This window comes from Rana temporaria, chromosome 10 (genome assembly GCF_905171775.1).
Source record: "Rana temporaria chromosome 10, aRanTem1.1, whole genome shotgun sequence".
In the NCBI taxonomy this organism is placed as follows: domain Eukaryota; kingdom Metazoa; phylum Chordata; class Amphibia; order Anura; family Ranidae; genus Rana; species Rana temporaria.
The window spans coordinates 51711366-51737212 of record NC_053498.1 but is presented as its reverse complement, the minus strand read 5'-3'; the positions used below and the strand labels follow the sequence as shown (position 1 = coordinate 51737212).

The 25847-nt window shown below is 43.8% G+C and overlaps 1 protein-coding gene across 4 annotated transcripts in view; it reads right to left on the bottom strand.

The window, feature by feature from the left end:
• PPFIA3 (PTPRF interacting protein alpha 3) overlaps positions 1 to 25847 on the bottom strand; it is a 624634-nt gene that overhangs the window by 498378 nt on the left and 100409 nt on the right. For all 4 annotated transcript variants that reach the window (XM_040327613.1, XM_040327612.1, XM_040327615.1 and 1 more), the window contains one exon: positions 6977 to 7566. In XM_040327613.1, coding sequence (XP_040183547.1) covers positions 6977 to 7210 — 234 coding nt within the window. In that variant the 5' untranslated portion in view covers positions 7211 to 7566. The remainder of the gene's footprint in view (positions 1 to 6976; positions 7567 to 25847) is intronic.

Here is a 25847-nt window from a genome sequence, read left to right as displayed (position 1 = left end):
GATCCGGGATGAGGGCGCGGCTATTCGTTTCTAGCCGCCCCCTCGCGATCGCTCCCCGGAGCTGAAGAACGGGGAGAGCCCTATGTAAACACGGCTTCCCCGTGCTTCACTGTGGCGGCTGCATCGATCGTGTCATGCCTTTTATAGGGAGACACGATCGATGACGTCAGACCTACAGCCACACCCCCCTACAGTTGTAAACACACACTAGGTGAAGCCTAACTCCTTCAGCGCCCCCTGTGGTTAACTCCCAAACTGCAACTGTCATTTTCACAATAAACAATGCAATTTAAATGCATTTTTTGCTGTGAAAATGACAATGATCCCAAAAATGTGTCAAAATTGTCCGAAGTGTCTACTATAATGTCGCAGTCACGAAAAAAATCGCTGATCGCCGCCATTAGTAGTAAAAAAATTTTTTTTATAAAAATGCAATAAAAATATCCCCTATTTTGTAAACGCTATAAATTTTGCTCAAACCAATGGATAAACGCTTATTGCGATTTTTTTTACCAAAAATAGGTAGAAGAATACGTATCGGTCTTAACTGAGGGAAAAAAAATGTTATTTGTGTTTTTGGGGGATATTTATTATAGCAAAAAGTAAAAAATATTGCATTTTTTTCAAAATTGTCGCTCTATTTTTGGTTATAGCGCAAAAAATAAAAACGCAGAGGTGATCAAATACCACCAAAAGAAAGCTCTATTTGTGGGGAAAAAAAGGACGCCAATTTTGTTTGGGAGCCACGTTGCACGACCGCGCAATTGTCTGTTAAAGCGACGCAGTGCCGAATGGCAAAACCAGGCCTGGACATTTAGCTGCCTAAAGGTCCGGGGCCTAAGTGGTTAAAAAGCCGATAGAAAAAAACGATCGTCTGTGGCGGAATCCATCGGTCAAAAATCCACGCATGCTCAGAATCAAGTCGACGCATGCTCAGAATCAAGTCGACGCATGTTCAGAAGCATTGAACTTCATTTTTCTCAGCACGTTGTGTTTTACGTCCGGATTTTTAACCGATGGTGTGTAGGCAAGACTGATGAAAGTCATATATCTGACGAAAAAATCCATCGGTCCGTTTTCATCAGACGAACCGATCGTGTGTACAGGGCATAATTCTCCTCTTCTCAAGAGAGAATAAATTCAGTTTCTCTAATCTTTCCTCATAGCTGAGCTCCTCCATGCCTCTTATCAGTTTGGTTGCCCTTCTCTGCACTTTCTCCAGTTCCCCGATATCCTTCTTGAGAACTGGAGCCCAAAACTGAACTGCATATTCCAGATGAGGTCTTACTAATGATTTGTACAGGGGAAACATTATATTTCTCTCTCTGAAGTCCATACCTCTCTTAATACAAAAAAGGACTTTGCTCGCTTTGGAAACCGCAGCTTGGCATTGCATGCCATTATTGAGCTTATGATCTAAAACCCCCAGATCCTTCTCCACTACAGATCCCCCCAGTTGTACTCCCCCCTAGTATGTATGATGCATGCATAACTTTACATTTATCAACATTAAGGCTTAATTTCCATGGACGTTTTTACAGCCACTTTCTTTAACCTTTTTTACAGCTTAAAAACGCCTGTCCATGTTATTTATTTATTATTTATTTATTTATTTTGAGCTGGAGCTCAAAAACGCAGCGGTAGCCTTTTTGAGCGTTTAACGTCAGCTCTACTCTGGAGCTTCAGAACGCACTGGTCCTGTTTTTTTTTTTGCTGCTTAAAAACGGCTCAGCCATCTACAGCTCAAAAACATCATGGTGGGCATGAGGCCATAGACTAACATGGAGAGCTGTTTTTAAGCTGCAAAAAACGCTCAGAAAAGTGGCTGTAAAAACGTCCATGGAAATTAAGCCTAAACCTCATCTGCCACTTAGTCGCCCAATTAGACAGAGCATTGAGGTCGGCTTGTAAATTGGAGACATTCTGTAAGGACGTTATTCCACTGCATAGCTTGGTGTCATCTGTAAAGACAGAAATTTTACTTTTGATCTCAGACCCAATATCATTTATATAGATATTAAAAAGTAAGGGTCCCAGCACTGAACCTTGGGGTACACCACTGATAACCTTATGCCGCGCACACACGACCATTTTTCACGATGTGAAAAATGTTTTTGTTTTTTTTGTCATTAAAAACGACCGTGTGTAGGCTCCAGAGCAAAAATAGGCATTAAAAATTTAGAACATGCTCTAAATTTTCGCGTCATTTTTCACGTTGTCGTTTTTAACGTCGTACAAAATGATCGTGTGTAGGCGTTAACAACGTGAAACTTGCTCAGAAGCAAGTTATGAGACGGGAAAACTAGCGTTCGTAATGGAGATAGCACATTCATCACGCTGTAACAGACTGAAAAGCACGAATCGTCTCTCAGCAAACTTTTACTAACACACAATTAGTAAAAGCAGCCCCAAGGGTGGGGCGCCATCCGAATGGTAGTGCCGTCGTACGTGTTGTTGTACGTCACCACGCTTTGCTCGAGCATTTTTTTTCACGATCGTGTGTAGGCAAGGCAGGCTTGACAAGAATCGGGTTGAAAAAAACATATTTTTCTAGACCATTAAAAATGGTCGTGTGTACGCGGCATTAGACCATTCAGAGTAAGAATCATTAACCACTACTCTCTGAATTCGGTCTTTTAGCCTTTTATGTTTTAAAGATTAGGTAAACTCTGATGGGTTTTTTTCTTCCTTCCTTTGCCCTTGCAAAGTAAAAGCATAATGTGCTAGTATGCATTGCATTATGTGACACTTACCTGCAAATAGACATGTGCACTGCCGAAAAAAATTCATTTTTTTCGTTTATGTTATTTTCGTTGTTGTTTTTTTAAATCGGAAATTCGTAAATTCGGGAAAATCGGAATAACACATTTTTTTTCCGTTTTATTCGTTTTTTTTGCTTTTTTCGTAAATTCATAAATTCAGGAAATTCGAAAGTTCGGAATTCGGAAATTTGAAAATTCGGAATTCCGAATTTTCGGATTTCCGAAAAAGCAAAAAACGAATAAAAACGAAAAAAAAAGAAATTTCCGGGAAAAAAAATGAAACGAAAATGGGAAAAAAATGTTTTTAATTCGAAAATTCAGGATTTCGGAATTTCTAAAATTATAAAAATAGAAAATTCCAAAATTTTGAAAATTCGAAAATTCTGATTTTTTTATTTTTCAAATTTTAACATTTTTTATTTTTCAAATTTTTAATTTTCGAAATTTCGAAAATGAAAAATTCCAAAATTCGAAAATGAAAAATTAGAAAATTATAAAAATTTGGAATTTTGAAAATTAGAAATTTCGAAAATTCATGAATTCGAAAATTAAAAATTAGTGGATTCGAAAAATAAAACATTAGAAAATTCGAAAATACGAAATTTCCGAAATACGAAAATTCGGAAATTGGAAAATTAGAAATGGAAAAATTTGAAAAAAAAAAAAAACGAAAATTTGATATTTCGAAGAAAAAAAAATCGAAATTTCTAAAATTGAAAAATTCGAAAATAAAAAATGAAAAAATTCGAAAATTCAGGATTTTTAAAATTAAAAAAAAAAAAACATTCGTATTTGCGACTTTTCGAAAATCCGAATTTCGGAAATACGAAAATTCGGAAATTTAAAAATTACGAGCTCCCCCCGTCGCGTAAGCCGCGTCACGGTTGGCGAAAGGAGCCGAACGGCGAGTCGGCGCTATACTGTGCATGCGCATCGCCGTTCGGCTCCTTTCGCCAATCGTGACGCAGCTTACGCGACGGGGGGAGCTCGTTTTTGGTCAAACGTCAATCACAGACATGTTAGGAACGCCCACTCCCGCGGGACTCGCAAGCCGGATGCCACGGGTGAATATGCTGTACAAAAGGTATGTACAGCATAAAAAAAAAATTAATAGCCTTAATCGTAATGTAATGTAGGGGGGCAGTGTAATAAAAAAAGTCGTTTTTAGGGTGAACCACCCCTTTAAGCCACCCAGGACTTTTATTAGCTCTTTAAAATGTATTTCCCATTGTGATGCACTGGTTAATACCCTCATTTAATATCCTTCTAAAGCATACCCATTTTTCCCAAAAACAGACAGCCTGCCAAGTTTATCACAACATTCCTCAGCGCTGAGATAACTATAAACAAAGTATCTTTTGCTTCTTTTAGATCAAAGGAATGAACTTTGGTCTGTAAGACCCCCTTCACACTGGGACCATGGCCGCGTTAGTGCCGTTTATACAGCGCTTTTAGGATGGAAGAAGGGGTTAAAACCGCCTGTGTTGCAGCGCTTTCAAAGCGATTTTCAAGCGCTTCGAAAGCGCTGCCCATTCATTGCAAATCATTTTGAAAACAATCAAACAATTCCTTGGGCTCCACCTGCTGGCTGGATAAAAAATATTTAAATATTTACAAGCATTATTTCAAATTTACCCAACCACAAGATAAATATTGTAAAACCAAATTTTGGGTTAAAAATAGATAATACAAAAGTAATAAACACTTAAAAATAAATAAAAGTAAAGAATGAATAGAACCCAACCTTTAAATCCAATATAACTTCCTGTTTTCTTTACTTTTCTAAACCTAAAAGAAAATGCTAGAAAACTGATTTGGGGACAATGTGCCTCAAACCAAGGAATAGTTGTAAGGTATGTAATACCTAGGTAGAGAACATGCTGATAGAACAGTTAGCACTGTGATCTTAACCACTTGCAGACCGCAATACGTGTATAAGAATAATAATAATGCGATGCGATTTGCAAATGGTTTACCAGGATTATGGCTGAGGATATTAGCCATAACCCCGATACCGTTGAGCCACTGAAACGGTTTCTGAAGCAGTGGGAGGGGAGAGGACGTCCCGCCTCCCGCCACTCACTGATGTTTCTCTGGCTTACCGTTTCCGCCCGGTTCCTTTCGAGAAATGGTCCAACGATGCTGCTGGCTGCTACCATAGGTGATCAAACAGGTAATACTCTTTGATCGACTCTATGGCCCTGGAGGGGACGTCATGACATCACTTCTGGTTCAGGCTTGAAGAAAATATATATATATATATATATATATATATATATATATATATATATATATATATATATATATATATATATATATATATATATATATATATATATATATATATATATGTCTTTTTGACCCATGATCTCTCCAGAAGGAGAACCCGTCATTCTTATTTATATTACAAGGGATGTTTACATTACAGTAAAAGTGATCCAAATTTTTTTTTAAAAGGACAGTGTAAAAATAAAAAATAAAAAGTAAAATAAATAATAAAACATTTTTTCCTCAGTGCTCGCATGCAGAAGCGAACGCATATCTAAGTCGCGCACGCTTATATAAACCATACTCGAACCACACATATAAGGTATCGGCGCAAATGTTAGAGTGAGAGCAATAATTCTAGTGCTAGCCCTCCTCTGTAACTCTAAACAGGTAACCTGATAAGGTGTTTAAAGCGCTGCCTATGGAGATTAAGTAGCGTAGTTTGATGCTATTCCAGGAGCGTGCGCAATTTTAAAGTGTGACATGTTAGGTATCTATTTACTCGCTGTAACATCATCTTTCACATTATACCAAAAAATGTAGGTAACTATTGTGTTTTTTTATTATTTATTAACCACTTCCGGACCGCCGCATGTACATATACGTCGGCAGAATGGCACGGACAGGCACATGTACGTACCTGTACATGCTCTGCTTGATGTGGGTCGGGGGTCCGATCGGGACCCCCCCCCGGTACATGCGGCTGGTTCCCGTGGCTTCAGGAGCGATCAGGGATGAGGGCGCGGCTATTAGTTTCTAGCCACCCCCTCGCGATCGCTCCCCGGAGCTGAAGAACGGGGAGAGCCGTATGTAAACACGGCTTCCCCGTGCTTCACTGTGGCGGCTGCATCGATTGAGTGATCCCTTTTATAGGGAGACTCGATTGATGACATCAGACCTACAGCCACACCCCCCTACAGTTGTAAACACACACTAGGTGAACCCTAACTCCTACATCGCCCCCTGTGGTTAACTCCCAAACTGCAACTGTCATTTTCACAATAAACAATGCCATTTAAATGCATTTGTTGCTGTGAAAATGACAATGGTCCCAAAAATGTGTCAAAATTGTCCGAAGTGTCCGCCATAGTCACGAAAAAAAAATCGCTGATCGCCGCCATTAGTAGTAAAAAAAATAAAATAATAAAACTATCTCCTATTATGTAAACACTATAAATTTTGCGCAAACCAATCGATAAACGCTTATTGCGATTTTTTTTACCAAAAATAGGTAGAAGAATACGTATCGGCCAAAACTGAGGAAAAAAACATTTTTTATATATGTTTTTGGGGGATATTTATTATAGCAAAAAGTAAAAAATATTGCATTTTTTTCAAAATTGTCACTCTATTTTTGTTTATAGCGCAAAAAATAAAAACTGCAGAGGTGATCAAATACCACCAAAAGAAAACTCTATTTGTAGGGAAAAAAGAACGCCAACTTTGTTTGGGAGACACATCGCACGACCGCGCAATTGTCTGTTAAAGCGAAGCAGTGCCGAATTGTAAAACCCCCTTGGGTCATTAAGCAGCATATTGGTCCGGTCCTTAAGTGGTTAAAGTGTGTTTTTTCCAAAAAATTGCAAAACCGCTGCACAAATACCATGTGACATAAAAATTGCAATGATCGCCATTTTATTCCCTAGGGTTTCTGCTAAAAAAAAAAAAAGTTTGGGAGTTATAAGTAATTTTCTAGCACAAAATACTGATTTAAAGTGCCAGAAAAAGTCTAGTCAGCAAGTGGTTAATCTGTCTAGCAGGATATATAGAACACATAATTGGCTGAACAAAATTAATTTTGCAGAGAACTGTCATCCTATGTGCATTTCAACTTTGCATTTAGTTCCTTGTCTAGAGTTTAGCATTAAGGAGAAACATTCATTTTGCTCACTTAGGACCCTGAACCACATTGGCATGTGTCTGAGTCTCTTTAAAAAGTATCTTACCTGTGGAAGGGCGATGTTAAGTTGTCTCTGAAGTGACTCTTTTTCATGACCCAATTCCCGTAAGCGCAGCTGTGCTGTGGCCAAGCTCTCCTGTGTCTCCCGGAGAGTCTCCAGAAGTCGTTCCCTCTCATTTAACATGTTGACCATAAGTTGTTCAAAGTTAGCATCGTCAGATCCGTAAGTGGACCCCCGACGGTTGTCCTCATTTATGGTGGGCATAACTTCACACATCATCTTGAAAGTTTGAGGTTACAAAAACACACACCAGAAAAAAAAAATATATAAAAAGGCACCAGGGAAGGGGGGGAAATGCCAGTAATAACACGCACAAAACCAATCAAGTCAGACAGGTGGGACGTGGACACGTGGCAGGAGCAGATCCACGTATTTTATCTCAGTGATGATGTTGTAGAGGTCATCATTCACCTGAAGGCTAAGTGAAGTGCCTAGGTCTGGGCATCTTTTACAGGCAGAAAGATCCTTTGAAGCAGGCCACACTGTGATAGGTGGTGACGTAGGACAAGAAATCAGGATTCCACTTGTAACAGTCACAGTTCATTTAAACTAGAACATGTGTAGATTAACAGCACCTAAAAAAACAAAAAAAGAAATAGTTCAGATACATGTTAAACACATGACCCAAAAATATTTATTAAAGACAAATGGGCTTATTCAATAAGGCAGAAAGCAGAGCCCAGGGCAACCAATCAATTAGCTGAATTCAACACATTACAAACACAAAGCTTTGCAGAATATGCAGTTCTCCCAGTCCCAGGTTCCAGCTCTCCCCTTTGTCTCAAGTGATACACCACATAAGGAAATGATAACCACACTCCAGAATTCAATTCTATAGTAAAACTTTATTAAACTGATGCCTTAATAAACTGATGCACGACCAGTTTTCCAGTCGGGAAAACTGCCATGACAGCCTCTGGCCGGGAAAACTGGCCCCGTGTGTATGCTCCATGGCAATTTTCCCGTCAGGAAAACCGCCGGGAAACCCGGGGGGGGGGGGGGGAATTAGAACATGTTCTCTTTTTTCCTGTCGCGATTCCCGGCGTTTGGGAAACACTGCGGTGGAGCATACACACAGCCGGGTTCCCCGGCCAAAGCTTTCCTGCCAGGAAAACTGGCTGTGTGTAGGGGGAAAAAGCTGCCGAACTGGTTCTCGGCTTTCCCTGAGGTAAAAAGTCAGCCGGGAAACCTGTGTGTGTACGAGGCATAGGACTCCTTATAAAGCCTGCTTTAAAGGGGTTGTAAAGGCAGTAGGGAAAATATATTTGTGGGAAGAAAATTATAAAAATGTTGTTTGGATACAGTGTTACATGACTGCGCAATTGTCATTCAAAATGTGACAGCGCTGAAAGCTGAAAATTCTCCTGGGCAGGAAGGGGCGAAAGTGACTGTTATTGAGGTGGTTAAGCAGATCTTTAGGCAAAAAAAAAGTTGTGATTTTGACTTATATTAAAATCTTTTTTTCCACGTACAATAAAAAGGACACAGTGAGCTGTGGGAGCTGTGGTGGCTCAACGCGATTGGCACTGCGCTGACAAGCCATTCACCTCTGCAGCTAGAGGTTCGGATCCCGGTCTCGGCTTCATGTGAATTGAGTTTGGTGGTCTCAGCCCGGCTCCCGGTGGGTGTGCTATGCAAGGTAAGCCTGTGCTTAGTACGCCCACCCCCCTCCCACAAAAACCACCACACCTACACAGGCACTCTAAATTGGGTTAACACACTCACATTGACCACGCGGTCTCTAAAAGAGAGGCGAAGGACTAATGGGGCTGGTTGAGCGGGCTAATCCTCTCACTCCCTTATAGGGAGTCCCTCTGCCCCGTTGGGCTTCAAAGCGGAGCAGGTAGGGCGGGCTGTGTGGGAGGACCCCCTCACACACCCGCCATTGCCACCCGGGGCATGGAGAAAGGTGGCAGATTGCCTCTGGGGGAGGCCTGCCTACTCCCAACTCCTGCAGTCCGGCTCCTCTCTCGAGTACACGCACAAAAATACACTTAAAAAAAAAAAAAAAAAAAAAAAAAAAAAAAAAGGACACAGTGGGGGTTATTAAGAAATGCAAATCCACTTTGCACTACAAGTGCAAAGTGCACTTGAAATTGCACCGAAAGTGTACTTGGAAGTACCGTCACTGTAAATCTGAGGGGTAGATCTGCTGATTTTATCATCCAATCATGTGCAAGCTAAAATGCTGTTTTGTATGTCCCCCTCGGATCTACAGCGACTGCACTTCCAAGTGCACTTTCAGTGCGATTTGCCCTTAGTAAATGACCCCCAGTATGAAGTGCTCATTCTTTATCCACTTAAGACCCGGACCATTATGCAGGTTAAGGACCTTGCCCGTTTTTGCAATTCCGCACTGCGTCGCTTTAACTGACAATTGTGCGGTCATGCGACATGGCTCCCAAACAAAATTTCCCACAAATAGAGCTTTCTTTTGGTGGTATTTGATCACCTCTGCAGATTTTATTTTTTGCGCTATAAACGAAAATAGAGCGACAATTTTGAAAAAAATATTTTTTTATTTTTTGCTATAATAAATATCCTCCAAAAATATATAAAAAAAAAATTTTTTTTTCCTCAGTTTAGGCCGATAGGTATTCTTCTACTTATTTTTGTTAAAAAAAAAAATCGCAATAAGTGTTTATTGATTGGTTTGCGCAAAATATGGGATAGTTTTATGGCATTTTTATTAATATATTTTTTTTTTTTTTACTAGTAATGGCGGCGATCAGCGATTTTTTTCATGACTGCGACATTATGGTGGACACATCGGACACTTTTGACACATTTTTGGGACCATTGTCTTTTTCACAGCGAAAAAGTGCTATAAAAATGCACTGATTACTGTAAAAATGACAATGGCAGTGAAGGGGTTAACCACTAGGTGGCGCTAAGGGGTTAAGTGTGCCCTAAGGGAGTAATGCTTACTGTAGGGGGGCGTGGCATCACTGATCGTCGTTCCCTATATCAGGGAACAGACGATCAGTGTCACTGCCACACAGAAGAACGGGGAAGGTTTTTTTACACACACCTCTCCCCGTTCTTCAGCTCCTGTGTCCCGATCGCGGGACACCGGCGGCAATCGGATCCACGGGTCCCGCGGTCACGAAGATTCGGACCTTGTCTTGCGCGCGACCCATGGCTCGGCCCTTAAAGGCGACGTACAGGTACGTGCCTGTGCCCAGCTGCGCCATTCTGCCGATGTATATCGGCGTTAGGCGGTCCTCAAGTGGTTATCTGACATTATAGCTTGTAACTTCTGGACACAATGTTTTGGACCCAAATGTGAGAACTTGCTCTTGGATTTGAACTTACGAACTGAGTTCCAGGCTTTTCTTGACTTGAAGGCCTAGGAGAAATGAAAGCAACTCTTATGCCGCGTACACACGACCATTTTTAATGGTCTAGACAAAACAAGTTTTTTTTCAACCCGATTGTTAAGCCTGCCTTGCCTACACATGATCGTTAAAAAAAAATGCTGTAGCAAAGCGCAGTGACGTACAACACGTACAACGGCACTATAAAGGGGAAGTTCCATTAGTTTCACGTCGTTAAAGCCTACACATGACCATTTTTTACGACGTTAAAAACAACGCGAAAATTTAGAGCATGTTCTAAATTTTTCCCATTTTTAACGTTGCGAAAAATGCTCTGGAGCCCCCACATGATCGTCTTTAATGACATTAAAAAATATATATTATTCACATCGCGAAAAACGGTCGTGTACGTGGCATTAGCCTCATGTGTAGTGTTTCCCCCAGAAGGAGATTTTGTCTTCTTTTTCTGGGGCAAAAGAGTACTATCCCTCACAGCGTCTCTTCCTCACAGTGACCTCCTTAAAGTGGACTGTGACGGTATCGGTATGATATCCCCGTCAACGTTCCCTTCTTCCCATAACGAAAATCACCCCAATATTCCACGAGGAGGGATATCCCTGGAATCGCCCAGAAAGCCACACATTAGTCCAGGCTTACTGCTAGAACAACACAGACTTTAATGTTATAACACACAGCTTATATGTCATTTCCAAAACTGTTACAATGACAAATCTCCGCCCCCCTCACACTGGGGCTTCCATACAGATGAGTAGGTAGACACGACGGGGCCGATGCTGAAACACATTTTCTTTAGACAATGACATCAATGACGCTGAGCACTAGCTGTACTGAATACATCAACCAGACCGCTCGACCCCGCATATAGAGAGATAATTACCACAATGAAGCAATCAGAATAATTAACACAAGCCACTTAAACCCAGCTCTCCTTCACACAACACAATAGATCAATTAACCTTTAGAAATAGTGAGGGGACATTAGCACATCAATAACCTGGCTAGCAGGGAGCAGTAAACTGAGACATATAGGCAAATGTATCACAATGGCCCCCCTTTTGCTCCCTGCTCCGGCAAACCCGGTTGGACCTTCCCTGGTCCAGTAGGGTTGACGGGTTCAGAGCTATTAGTCAGAGGTTAACTCCGTTTGGCATGACTGACCTCCCTTGGCAACTGCTTCAGACTCAGGTATGTCACCGGGTCGTCAGATCACACGCCGGTCAGTCCCCAAGTCTTTGTGCGATCTGCAAAGTCACCAGAAGTCAGTGTGAAGACAGCGAATGGGTCTGTGCGCCGCCGTCTAGGTGTCCCGCTATGGGAGGGGGCAGGTTATGGCTCTGAAGTGACAATCCCAGGAGATTCATAAAAAGAAAAAGTTATATTTGTTGAAATGCTGTAGCACTGGTGCTCAGAGTCCGGGGGGGGGGAGGGGAATCAGAGCCCCATAAGGTCAGCCACCCCCTGCTCCCTCCGCAGCCGCCGGTTCTCCTCTTGGAGCTTCTCCAGCTCCATCTCCAGTTCATGCTGCTGTGACCTCAGGTGGTTGTTCTCCTCCTCCTCCATGCGGCTTATGCACTCCTCCAGCTCTATGTACTCACGGATCAGCTCCTGCTTGCTCATGTCCTGCAGGCTCTCCACGTGGTCCTTCATCATCAGGAACTGGGTGGTGGTGTAAGGGGCCACCGGTGGGCCCTTGGCGAACATCTCGGCACGCATCTGGGACGCCCGCTGCGACTCCCTCTCCTCCAGTCGCTTCTTCTCCTCCCAGGTCAGCTTGTTATACGGCTTCCAGGACCTCTTCTTCTTGAAGGGTGGCCGGCGGTGCCTCTTTCTGCCCAGCTCCCTCCAGGGCCCCTCCGGCTCAGGGCTGTCGCCCATGACCAGCTGACAATGGTGTTCCCTGTTGTCCGTAATAACAGATATTACCATGAGGGCTTCGTAAGGGGTGCCCAATGGTTCTTCCTGACCCAGCTCCTTTGGATCCCAAGCCGAGTCTACACAATGGGCTGCTGCTGGTGGGCGGTACCCAGGTTGAGACCAATTTGACCTGGTGTTGTCATTCATGGGGCAATTCTGCTTGAAGTGACCCAGCTGTTTGCACCGGAAGCAGCGTTGTTCGTTGCCCTCCTGGCGATGATAGCGAGGGCTAGATGTCACCGGTCTGTTAGGAGGTTGGTATCTAGCGGTTGGTGGGTGTGAGGGCACCGTTTGTGGTGGAGGTTGTTCCTGTGGTGTGACCTGGTTCGTCTTGCGAGTATCTGCATATTCATCCGCCAACTTCGCGGCCTCTGGTAGAGTCATGGGCCTGCGATCTCTCACCCAATCTTTGACGTCCGTCTGGATGTGATTGTAAAATTGCTCCAGGAGCATTAGTTGCAAAATGTCCTCTGCGGTGGTGGCCTGGCTGCTGTTAGCCCAGTTAGAGGCCGACCGGGACAATTGCCATGCCCATTCCGCATAAGAGTCTTTCGTGGTTTTGCGTGAGTCCCTGAACTTCTGTCGGTGGGACTCTGGGGTTACTGCATAACGAGCCAGGAGCACTTCTTTAACCCGGGCGTAGCTATGAATATCCTGATCTGGCACGGTCCGGAAAGCATCAGAAGCTTTGCCTGACAGTTTGCCTGACAATATTGCAACCCACTCTCCTCTAGCTATTCGGTGCAGGTTACATTGTCGCTCAAAATCCGCCAGGAAGTTATCAATCTCACAGTCCTTTTCATCAAAAGCTTTAAAAGCGCTAAACGGAATCTTCCTTGCGTCTGCTGTGCTGTACTCACTGTTTGGAGAATGTGCGGCTGCTTGTTGGACTGCTGCCAGTTTTAACTGTAGTTCTGCGTCCCTTATTTCTTTAGCCTCCTTCGCTAACAGGTCCATCACTTTCAGTACCACATCTGGCGTTGGGTTTGGGCCGAACCACGCTAGCTTCTCTCTCATTAGCTTGTTGGCTGGCGATTCCTCCTCCTGAATCACTGGTGTCTCCATCTCTTGTACTGCTGGCGTTGCTGCAATCCCGTCCTCCTGGTCTAGCTCCATTGATTCTGCTATGATGACCCGCTTGGTTTTGTTGCTAGCAATCCTTCCACGAACTTCCAGTAGTTCTTCCAGTGTCTGCTTGGAATCCGGGTGTGAAGGGGAATAGAAGGGAAGATCCCGCTGCTGCCAACCAATTGTGACGGTATCGGTATGATATCCCCGTCAACGTTCCCTTCTTCCCATAACGAAAATCACCCCAATATTCCACGAGGAGGGATATCCCTGGAATCGCCCAGAAAGCCACACATTAGTCCAGGCTTACTGCTAGAACAACACAGACTTTAATGTTATAACACACAGCTTATATGTCATTTCCAAAACTGTTACAATGACAAATCTCCGCCCCCCTCACACTGGGGCTTCCATACAGATGAGTAGGTAGACACGACGGGGCCGATGCTGAAACACATTTTCTTTAGACAATGACATCAATGACGCTGAGCACTAGCTGTACTGAATACATCAACCAGACCGCTCGACCCCGCATATAGAGAGATAATTACCACAATGAAGCAATCAGAATAATTAACACAAGCCACTTAAACCCAGCTCTCCTTCACACAACACAATAGATCAATTAACCTTTAGAAATAGTGAGGGGACATTAGCACATCAATAACCTGGCTAGCAGGGAGCAGTAAACTGAGACATATAGGCAAATGTATCACATGGACCTTCCGTAATTTTTTAATTTTTCCATCTATTAAATCCTCCGCCCTTGTTGTTTTAACTTTGGATAGTAAAACTTTTTCTGCCAGTAAAATACAGCCCACTTTCTATATCTTGTCTGGTCAAAAACCTAGGCTTTTGACATCATGCACATCTCTCTCTCTCACTCATGTGAGAGCTTGCCAGGAAGGGAGGGGGTGAGTCATAAGAGGGCTAATGAAAGCTGCAGAGCTGGAGGTGTGCCTCTGTGTGTCTGTGTAAATCCAGGAAGTGAACAGGCAGCAGCTTCTGCTGCCCACAGTTAAAGTGGCTGTAGCCAGACTTAGTGGAGGGAAATTTCTGCAGCACATTTGGCGAGTACAGAATCACAGTATCTATAAAAATATATACACAGTGGTTGAAGGGAAGCTTCAGAATGGCAAAGATGATTTTATTACAAATTATGTGAGCAGACTGCAGATCCTCTTTAAAGTACAGTATATGTAAACCCTTACCTTATAAAAGACAACCAATTTAATTTAAAAGAGAAATGAAAGGCAAAACTTCTGTTCTCAGCTGCATAAGGGCCCTTTCACACAGGGTGGATTAGTAATGTTCTGCCTCTGTGTGTCCGTAAGCTCAGCGGGGATCGCTCCGTATATCCCCGCTGAGCTGGCGGCTGAAAGGGCGGTCCCCGCACACTGTGCAGGGACCGCCCTGTCTTTTCTCCGCTCTCCCCAATGGGGGATCGGATGAACACGGACCGTGTGTCTGTGTTCATCCGATCCGATCCGCAGACGGAAGAAAAAAAATTGGGTTTTCTTCCGTCCACAAAATCGGATCTTTGCGGAGGCGGGTGATAACGGGTGTCAGCGCATGTTCATCCGCTGACACCTGCAATCACATAGGGACCAATGTATGTCCCTATTTGATCCGCAAACGGATGGATGAAAAAGCAGACATACGGTCCGCACATGTGAAAAGGTTCTAAGGGAGCTGGAGAGCTGAGGGTAGAGACTGCAGGGGGACGCGTCAGCAGGAGGCAGAAAAAACTATTTAATGAGGGCAGCATGGTGGACACAAGTAGGCTGCATGGTGGACACAGGTGAGGCTGCATTGATGGATACAGGTGAGCTGCACTAATGAGCACGGATAAAGTTGTTGTTACTATTTATTTTATAACTTAATTCTGCATAAATCATTTAAAGCGGTAGTAAAGTTATTTATTTTACTTTTACCTACAGGTAAGCCTATAATAAGGCTTACCTGTAGGTAAAAAAAATATCTCCTAAACCTTTACGGTTTAGGAGATATTCCCCTCTCAATGAGCCACTGAATGCAGCGGCGCATGCGCACAGGGGATTCTCGGATTAAGGCTGCTGGACCTTGCCGGAAAGATGTCTCCCGGTCTGCGTGGACCGGGAGGGACACCGACGCCTCATTCTAAGGTAAGTATTTCATAATGAGCTAGTATGCTGTGCATACTAGCTCATTATGCCTTTTCCCTTAGAAAAAACAGCGCTTTAAGTGTCATTTCATGACATAATTTATGAGGGCGTGTTTAGGGTCGGAGTTAGGGGCGGGGCAGGGCAGGGTAGGGGTTGGATGGGGAAACTGGTGGCAAGCAACCCGTATCTCAGGACTTGAAATTTTGAGCCCTGCATATATATATCTTAAAGAGTGATCAATCCTGATGTACTGACGGTCTAATATCTTGAGGCCAGAAAATGCCAGGACAGTACAAATTAGGGTTGACCCGATACCACTTTTTTAAGACCGAGTACAAGTACCGATACTTTTTTTTATGTCATGTGTCAGTATTTTATTTTTTACTATTTTTTGTTATGTTTTTTTACAATGATATCTCCCCCTTGAGACAGAGAAAGAGACTGAGGATATAGAGATTCCCCAGTCCCTTTCTCAGCAGCCTCAGCTGCACTGAAAATGAATGGAGAGGAGACAGAGGCCCCTATCCATTCATAAACTGAAGCATCGTAAACACAGGTTACGATGTTTCAGTTATATGAATGGGCAGAGTCCGTGATCACTGACTCTGTTCATTTGGAAAAGGAAGGAGCCGGGTTTAACAGCTCCTACCTCCGCTCTTCATCCTGACAGATTGAGGACAAAGGATTGATTCAAATTAAAACCCACCAGCGGTGCTTAGACGCTCACTTCACAGTGGGCATTTGGCGCCTAACTAAACTCAAAAATCAATCAATCAAGGGGGGGGAGGATATGGGAGGGAGACACGGAGTGCGGAGGAGGAGAGCAGCAGAACGGAGGGGGGCGCGGAGGGGGAGAGCAGCAAAACGGAGGGGGATGCGGAGGGGGAGAGCAGCAGCATTGAGGGGGGACCCGGAGCGCAGAGGGGGAGAGCAGCAGCACGGAGGGGGGACACGGAGTGCAGAGGGGGAGAGCAACAGCATGGAGGGGGGACACGGAGTGCAGAGGGGGAGAGCAACAGCATGGAGGGGGGACACGGAGCGCAGAGGGGGAGAGCAACAGCATGGAGGGGGGACACGGAGCGCAGAGGGGGAGAGCAGCAGCATGGAGGGGGGACTGGAGGAGGATACAGGGACAGTCAGCGGTGATCGGTGCGGCTTTGGGGGGGAGTTACAAGCACCGATAACCGCTGTATAGATTTCACTAAAGCAGCTGAAAGAGAGGGGGGGGGGGTCCGGGGAGAAGCTGTCAGGCTTTATTGAAATCTATACAGGGAGATTGGTGTTATAACTCCCCCTCCCGCACTGATCATCCCTGACTGTCCAGGTATCAGGTGAAGCATCGGAGCATTACTCAGGGAAATGCTTGGTTTCGGTACCGATATTAGCATCGGTACCGATATTAGCATCGGTATTGGGACAACCCTAGTACAAATATCTCCCAAATGACCCATTTTTAGAAAGTAGACAGTCCAAGGTATTTAGTAAGAGGCATGGCAATTTTTTTTGTCACAGTTTTGTGGAAAATTAATAAATAAAAAAAATGTCTTTTTACATACTGTTACAGTATGTGTTGTGCAGTACAGCATTATCATATAATTGGTGTGTCAGTGATCAGAGACTCTGACTCGTGACAGTATGTAAAAAAAACAACAAAAAAAACAATATAATATTTGTTTTCAATTGTTTTTTTTACATACTGTGACCAGGACAATACAGTGTTACCATAACATCGCTGTTCTACTCTGGAGAGTTATCAGGATTTTATTTATTTTTTTACACACCATGATTTCCCTGTTATAAGCAACCATTTTTTCTGAATTCTGTCATTTGACATCTACGCAGAAGGGTGACTATCCCACCCAGGTGTAATTTTACTATGGACCGGGCAGGAAGGTGTTAAATTATCTTGGAAGTTTGCTTGGTGCTTCCATTGGATTGTATGCGTGTGAATTCTCAACTCTGGGTCCTTACCCTTTTGAGTGCGGCCCCGTTTTGTAGAGTGCTTGCTGCTGAACAAAAGCCAGTGTTCCTAGTCACCAATTTCAGTGGAAATTAGAACATTTTAATCCAAGCCCTGTTGGTTCTTGTGTTTAGAGATTACTGCATGACAGCCAAGTACCTTTACCTTGAGAAAACCTTTTTTTTTTTTAAGACATGTATTTTGCTTCTTGTATTTCCACACCAGAATGACAGTCCTGGGAATTAAAACAATTACAACCTCACCCTGATTTCACGCAGAGGCAAATGAGGGAGCGACTCCTTGCCTCACCAAGAGTTCCTCCCATTTTACATGTGAAAATGCCAAACTTTCACAATACTCCCCTTATACTATCGAGCAGGTAATATTGTAACAACAATGTATGTATTTATTTCTACTTGGCAGGAAAAGTGGAGAAACAGGATAAGATGTACAGAACACAAATTATTTTCAAAATTAACTTTGTCTAGAAAATATATTTTTTTGTTAATTTACTGTTTCATTTGAGTGCATTTATCATTCAGTAAACTTTAAATTATACATGAACTCTGTATTTTGATATTTTCAAAGGAGTGAGCAGTTGATGCGGGGCAAAAGTTTATATTTTATTGTATGCTGCTTAATGTAAAAAGTTGAAATAATGATTTCCATCTCCCAGTTTTCTGTAATCAACTGCAGTCAGAGTCTCTACCAAGCTCCTCACATGCAGGGTGGACTGGTCTGCTTCCTGCGGTCAGAGTTTCTACCAAGCTCCTCACATGCAGGGTGGACTGGTCTGCTTCCTGCGGTCAGAGTTTCTACCAAGCTCCTCACATGCAGGGTGGACTGGTCTGCTTCCTGCGGTCAGAGTTTCTACCAAGCTCCTCACATGCAGGGTGGACTGGTCTGCTTCCTGCGGTCAGAGTTTCTACCAAGCTCCTCACATGCAGGGTGGACTGGTCTGCTTCCTGCGGTCAGAGTTTCTACCAAGCTCCTCACATGCAGGGTGGACTGGTCAGCTTCCTGCGGTCAGAGTTTCTACCAAGCTCCTCACATGCAGGGTGGACTGGTCTGCTTCCTGCGGTCAGAGTTTCTACCAAGCTCCTCACATGCAGGGTGGACTGGTCTGCTTCCTGCGGTCAGAGTTTCTACCAAGCTCCTCACATGCAGGGTGGACTGGTCAGCTTCCTGCGGTCAGAGTTTCTACCAAGCTCCTCACATGCAGGGTGGACTGGTCAGCTTCCTGCGGTCAGAGTTTCTACCAAGCTCCTCACATGCAGGATGGACTGGTCTGCTTCCTGCGGTCAGAGTTTCTACCAAGCTCCTCACATGCAGGGTGGACTGGTCAGCTTCCTGCGGTCAGAGTTTCTACCAAGCTCCTCACATGCAGGGTGGACTGGTCAGCTTCCTGCGGTCAGAGTCTCTAAGCTCCTCACATGCAGGGTGGACTGGTCTGCTTCCTGCGGTCAGAGTCTCCACCAAGCTCCTCACATGCAGGGTGGACTGGTCTGCTTCCTGCGGTCAGAGTCTCTAAGCTCCTCACATGCAGGGTGGACTGGTCTGCTTCCTGCGGTCAGAGTCTCCACCAAGCTCCTCACATGCAGAGTGGACTGGTCAGCTTCCTGCGGTCAGAGTCTCTAAGCTCCTCACATGCAGGGTGGACTGGTCTGCTTCCTGCGGTCAGAGTCTCCACCAAGCTCCTCACATGCAGGGTGAACTGGTCTGTTTCCTGCGGTCAGAGTCTCTACCAAGCTCCTCACATGCAGGGTGGACTGGTCTGCTTCCTGCAGTCAGAGTCTCTACCAAGCTCCTCACATACAGGGTGGACTGGTCAGCTTCCTGCAGTCAGAGTCTCTACCAAGCTCCTCACATACAGGGTGGACTGGTCAGCTTCCTGCAGTCAGAGTCTCTACCAAGCTCCTCACATACAGGGTGGACTGGTCAGCTTCCTGCAGTCAGAGTTTCTACCAAGCTCCTCACATGCAGGGTGGACTGGTCAGCTTCCTGCAGTCAGAGTCTCTACCAAGCTCCTCACATACAGGGTGGACTGGTCAGCTTCCTGCAGTCAGAGTTTCTACCAAGCTCCTCACATGCAGAGTGGACTGGTCAGTTTCCTGCAGTCAGATTAAAATTTGCAGGCAGGCCTGAATCTGGCAAAAAAAAAAAAAAGAACCTCAGAATGCACAGGGCCCAATTTATTATTATTCACAGTAGCCATGTGTCTAAGGTGCCAGTCTGGCAGGGGCATTTTAAATCACCGGACCAACTGTCCTGCCAATTTCACAACCATGCCAGAAATCCTCCCACATTCTCCTCACTATGCCTGAAGACCCACTTTCTCGCCACCTAATCTGCCTTGCAGCCCCTCCCTGCCACACATTGCTCTCACCTCCATCACTGCTCTCACCACCTTCTTCCAAAAAGCCTGCTTTGTGCCACCACGCCTTCCCTTTCATCACCAGTTCTGACACTTCAGTGTATCATCACCTCAGCCAGTACTTTCCCCCATCCCCTCAGTACTACACCTGCCAACCCACTTTGCTTCTTTTTTTTTTTCACTTCGATTCTATTTGCCTCCCCTTACCACTGCACCCAACATGCCTATTCACCTATATTCCTACTTCCATGTCTGTCACTCATCCTCCCCCTCAAGTTCCCTGGTCAAGGTCGCCCTTACCGTGCTGCCCCATATCCACCCCAAAGCCCTCTCCTATCACCACTGCAAAGTCATCGCCCGTCCTATGGCTGTGCCAAAGTCTCTCCCTCCCATTGCTGCTTGAAAGTCCCAAAGTGACAAGTGGATAGCTTTAAAAACGAATGGAGCCATGTCGCTCCCCATTGCTGTAACAGTTTCCCTTCCAAACCTAAGAATGGATTTGTGTTTGTATACAAATCCATTCATCCGTTTGCGGATGAAAACGGGACATACATGGGTCCCTATGTGATTACGGGTGTCAGCGGATGACCATCCGCTGACACCCGTAATTGTCCGCCTCCGCAAAGATCCGCATTTTCGGACGGAAGAAAACCCTATTTTTCTTCCGTCTGCCAGATCGGATGAACACGGACATACGGTCCGTGTTCATCCGATCCCCCATAGGGGAGAGCGGAGGAAAGACAGGGCGGTCCCTGCACAGTGTGCGAGGACCGCCCTGTCAGCTGCCAGCTCAGCGGGGATTTTACGGAGGATCCCCGCTGAGCTTTTGAGGACACACGGAGCGGATCATTACTGATCCGCCCGTGTGAAAGGGCCCTAACACTGCTGTCAAGTATGTACACTGGTGGATCACTAGTGTCCTTATTTGACTTGCTCTGATTAATAGGAACAGCTTTAGTTTATCTTCAAACCTATTCATACATTTTAAATCAGCTTGAAGGTAATCAACTCCATACGTATGAATGAGAGAAGATGAAATAGGAACAATGGTGAATCAACAATGTGCTTGCTTTCAGACTTGGTAATATTAAATATATTTGTTGCAAACACAAACCTACTCTTAAAGGGGTTGTAAAGGTTCGTTTTTTATTTTCTAAATAGGTTCCTTTAAAGTGGTTGTAAACCCGCCTAAAATTTTTTATTTTTTTCTGCTGCAAGGCAAAAGTCATAATGAGCATATTAGCTCATTATGAAATACTTACCTCGGAACGAGGTTTGTAGCACTTACCTGGTCCACGCCGAGCGAGATGTCCTCTTGCCTGGCGTGTCTTCCGGTTATCGCCGCTCCAGCGATGCGATTGGCTGGAGCGGCGATGACTTCACTCCCGCGCGGGAGATTTAAATTCGGCAAGGTCCGGCGGCTGCCGGTCCTTTCGCCGTAGATCTCCCCTGCGCATGCGCCGCATTGCGAGGGGAATATCTCCTAAACCGTGCAGGTTTAGGAGATATTCTCCTTACCTACAGGTAAGCCTTATTATAGGCTTACCTGTAGGTAAAAGTACAAAAAAAGGGTTTACAACCACTTTAAGCTAGTACATTGTTGGTTCACTTACCCTTTCCTTCAATTTCCCTTCTAAATGTTTTTTCTTTGTTTTCTTTGTCTGAATTTCTCACTTCCTGTTCCTCCTCAGTAAGGTGTTCAGTAAGCTGTTCTAAATGACTTTCCACCGCTCGGATGATGGTGGAAAGCCTACTGAGGAGAAACAGGAAGTGAGAAATTCAAACAAAGAAAAAAAACATTTAGAAGGGAAATGGAAGGAAAAGGTAAGTGAACCAACAATGCACTAGCATAAAGGAACCTATTTAGAAAATAAAAGACGAACCTTTACAGCCCCTATAAACATTGTTTAAGATGTTTATGTCATTTTTTTTTGGTATACTATATTGTTAGAAGAGATAGAGATTTTTTTCTAAATGGGTAACAAAATACAGATTTTTACATTTATATCTGTCATATATTATTTATCCTGAAAGATATTGATCATGTAAGTATAATGTAATAAGAAAAAAAAGGGATTATACTTTGTTGCAAGTTCATAGTACATACCAATTTTTTTTTACCTGTTCTGAAATGTGCAAACTTTTGCAAGTATAAACATATCTGACAGATCACTAATACAAGTCTCCATCCTTCTTTGGGAAAGGCAGCCACTAGACTGGTTTGTGACATACTATATATTGCTGTTCTGTCCTAACACCAGCTCTTGCATATGCATATGTTGTTTGGTGGCTTGCACTTTTGCCAACCACAGGAAAGGAGAGAAGCAGAAGAATGCAGGATGCTGCAGCACAGACTATGACACTGGCTTTTTTATTTTTCACCTGGACTAGAAATTCTGGTTCAGAGAATGTGAGATTGGGGTTGTACAATAGAACCTTGGTTTACGAGTAACGCGGTTAACTAGCATTTTGAAAGACAAGCAACTTTTTTTTTAAATTCTGACTCGGTTTGCACGTGTTGTCTCGCAATACAAGCAGAATTCAAGCTAATGGGGTGAGCAGTACCACATTTGGCCTGAGGTGCGGGGGCGCCGCAGCCGAGCAGAGCCGATCGGAGTTGTTTGGAAATACAAAGTTCCCAGGTGTTTCTGAGCCTTTTCGAGGTCAGACGAGCAGTCCCCGATCATTCCCGAGCCCCCCCCCGGCGCCCCCCACTTCTGGCCACATGCCAGAAGCGAGTTATGAGACGGGAGCACTCGTTCTGGTAAAACTACCATTCATAATGGAGTAAGCACATTCATCACGCTGTAACAGACAAAAAAGCGTGAATCGTCTTTTAATAACAAGGAATCCACTACGGTATAAGCAGCCCAAAGGCGAATAGAACTTCCCCTTCATGGTGCCGTCGTATATGTGTTGTACGTCACCGCGCTTTGTTCATCATTTTTCAAAAACGATGGTGTATGGGCAAGTTGGAAAAATGTTGTTTTTTAGACATGCTGAAAAACGACATTTGTTTTCATGCCGAAAAACGACCGTGTGTACGCGGCATAAGAATTTTATTTTACATGCAAGTCCAAATTCACCTCTGCCCAGCTTTGGATGTTCTTCGGGAGGCACAGGTGGTTTCAGCACCACATTGCTGCCTCCTGGGATAGCTGGACACTAATCCCGCGTACACACGACCGTTTTTCGTGACGTGAAAAAATTATTTTTTTTAAATGTCATTAAAAACGACTGTGCGTAGGCTCCAGAGCATTTTTCATGACGTGAAAAATGGGCATTAAAAATTTTGTACATGATCTATTTTTTCGTGTTGTTTTTCACATTGTCATTTTTCACATAGTAAAAAAAACGGTCGTGTGTGGGCTTTAACAACGTGAAAAAACCGTGCATGCTCAGAAGCAAGTTATGAGACGGGAGCACTCGTTCTGGTAAAACTAGCGTTCGTAATGGAGATGGCACATTCGTCACGCTGTAACAGACTGAAAAGCACGTGCAAAGGAGGAGGGGTCGGGGGTCTTTTTTCCCTCCATAAAGAGTACCTGTCACCACCTATTACTGTCACAAGGGATGTTTACATTCCTTGTGACAGCAATAAAAGTGATCAAAATGTAAAAAAAAAAAAATAACACAATTTAATATTATAAAAATAAATAAGAATTTTTTTTTAAAGCGCCCCCTCCCCGCGAGCTTGCGCAACAAAGAAAACGCATACGGAAGTCGCGCCCGCATATGAAAACGGTGTTCAAATCACACATGTGAGGTATCGCCGCGATCGTCAGAGCGAGAGCAATAATTCTACCACTAGACCTCCTCTGTAACTCTAACTGTAAAAAAAGTTTAAAGCGTCGCCTATGGAGATTTTTAGGTACCGTAGTTTGTCGCCATTCCACGAGTGTGTGCAATTATAAAGCGTGACATGCTTGGTATCTATTTACTCGTTGTAACATCATCTTTCACATTATGCAAAAAAGTTGGGCTAATTTTACTTTTTCATTTTTTTTTAATTCATGAAAATTCATTTTTCCCAAAAAGTTGCATTTAAAACACCGCCACACAAATACCGTGTGACATAAAATATTGCAACAATCGCCATTTTATTCTCTAGATTCTTTGCTAAAAAAAAAAATATTTATATATATATATATATATATATATATATATATATATATATATATATATATATATATATATATATATATATATATATATATAATGTTTGGGGGTTCTAAGTAATTTTCTAGCCAAAAATACGAATTTCAACTTGTATACACCAAATGTCATAAATAGGCTTAGGCATGAAAGGTTTTAAAATGGTCGTGTGTACGCGGCATAAGAATGTGTCCCAGCTCTTTGCAAGAGTGTATTTTTGCAGGACATTGAGCACCCTAAAGGCACATATGGGATCACAGGCACCATTCAAACACCCAACATGCATAGAGAAATAATCACCTCACCATTGAATTTTAACCATAAACATTTTATTAGAATTTCACATGTTCCCATCAATCACAAACTTTATTAACTTTATATTGTTTGGAATGGTATTGGCCACGACCTGATTTATTGGTTTTCTTTTAATCCATAACTGATACTTCCAAGTTCTGCATATAATTCACCAACTCTAATCAAATATTCACACAAACCACCATATTCAGCCCAGTCACTGAGACTTGGGCCGATTCAGTATTCTAATTAACCTTTACTTACACCTCCCCTCCAGTTAATACCGGAGGGAGCCACCACCGAAATCGGCTGCAAACAAATAGGGGGGGGCGCGGGCAGTCGCCTTGTAACCTTCAGTCCTGGAACTGGTGCTGACCCACACTTTCTCTGTCCTTTAAATAGGCCGGTACCGGCTTCCAGAATTTTCTACCCCTGTCACCTGACACTTTTAATCAATCCCTGCAATCTTTGAACACCTTTCCAGAACCCTCTAACACACCTGACTTGAAAGACCAATGCTGTAAGCTCACCTGAAACTCATCTTTTCTTTGTCCTTAGCTAACCTCCTAAACTAATAATCCCTACACCACCTGACCTTTTTCAACCAACCCTCGCACACCTCTTTCTAATACCTGTACTACTGCTGATGCCCTGATCCCATGAGGAAAGGGGGGGCCTAAGCAGCTCCCCTCTTTCAATACCCATTATTGATAGAGCAAAAGCAATGAAGACTGAAACTAAAATCAGTTGATCTATAACAACCAAGGAAACCTACCTCCAAATGCATTCTACATCCCATGACAACTGATGAAAGTGAGGGAAAATACCATGTATTGGATATCTCCCTAGAACAAGAGGTGATTGTTATTCTCTGAGAACAACTGTCTAAGATGGTAATTCACCTCACTTTGGAAGATTTCTTTCAACTCTTCCTGTTGCATCACTGGGACAGGAAGTGAAGAGAAATGTCCGTTGGTGTTACACTCAGGCCCTGTACACACGAGGAGACATGTCCGATGAAAACGGTCCGCGGACCGTTTTCATTGGACATGTCTCCTGGGAGCTTTTGGTCCGATGTGTGTACACACCATCAGACCAAAATCCCCGCGGACAGAGAACGCGGTGACGTAGAAGACACCGACGTTCTCAAACACGGAAGTGCAATGCTTCCACGCATGCGTCGAATCAATTCGAAGCATGCGTGGGATTTCGGTCCGCTGGTTAGACGTACTAACCAGCGGACATGTCCGACGGACAGGTTTCCAGCGGACAAGTTTCTAAGCATGCTAAGAAACTTTTGTCCGCTGGAAACCTGTCCGCTAGGCCAGGAAACCTGTCCTCTAGGCCGTACACACGACCGAACATGTCCGATGAAACTGGTCCACGGACCAGTTTCATCGGACATGTTCGGTCGTGTGTACGGGGCCTCACAGTAGTAATAACTTGGCAGGAGTATAAACCCCTCCCTACTCTATCCACAACCAAAATAGTTTTGGATATACTTTCCCATATACAGTGGAACTTTGGATTACGAGCATAATCTTTTCCAGGAGAATTCTCGTAATCCAAAGCACTCGCATATAAAGGTGAGTTTACCCATAGAAGTCAA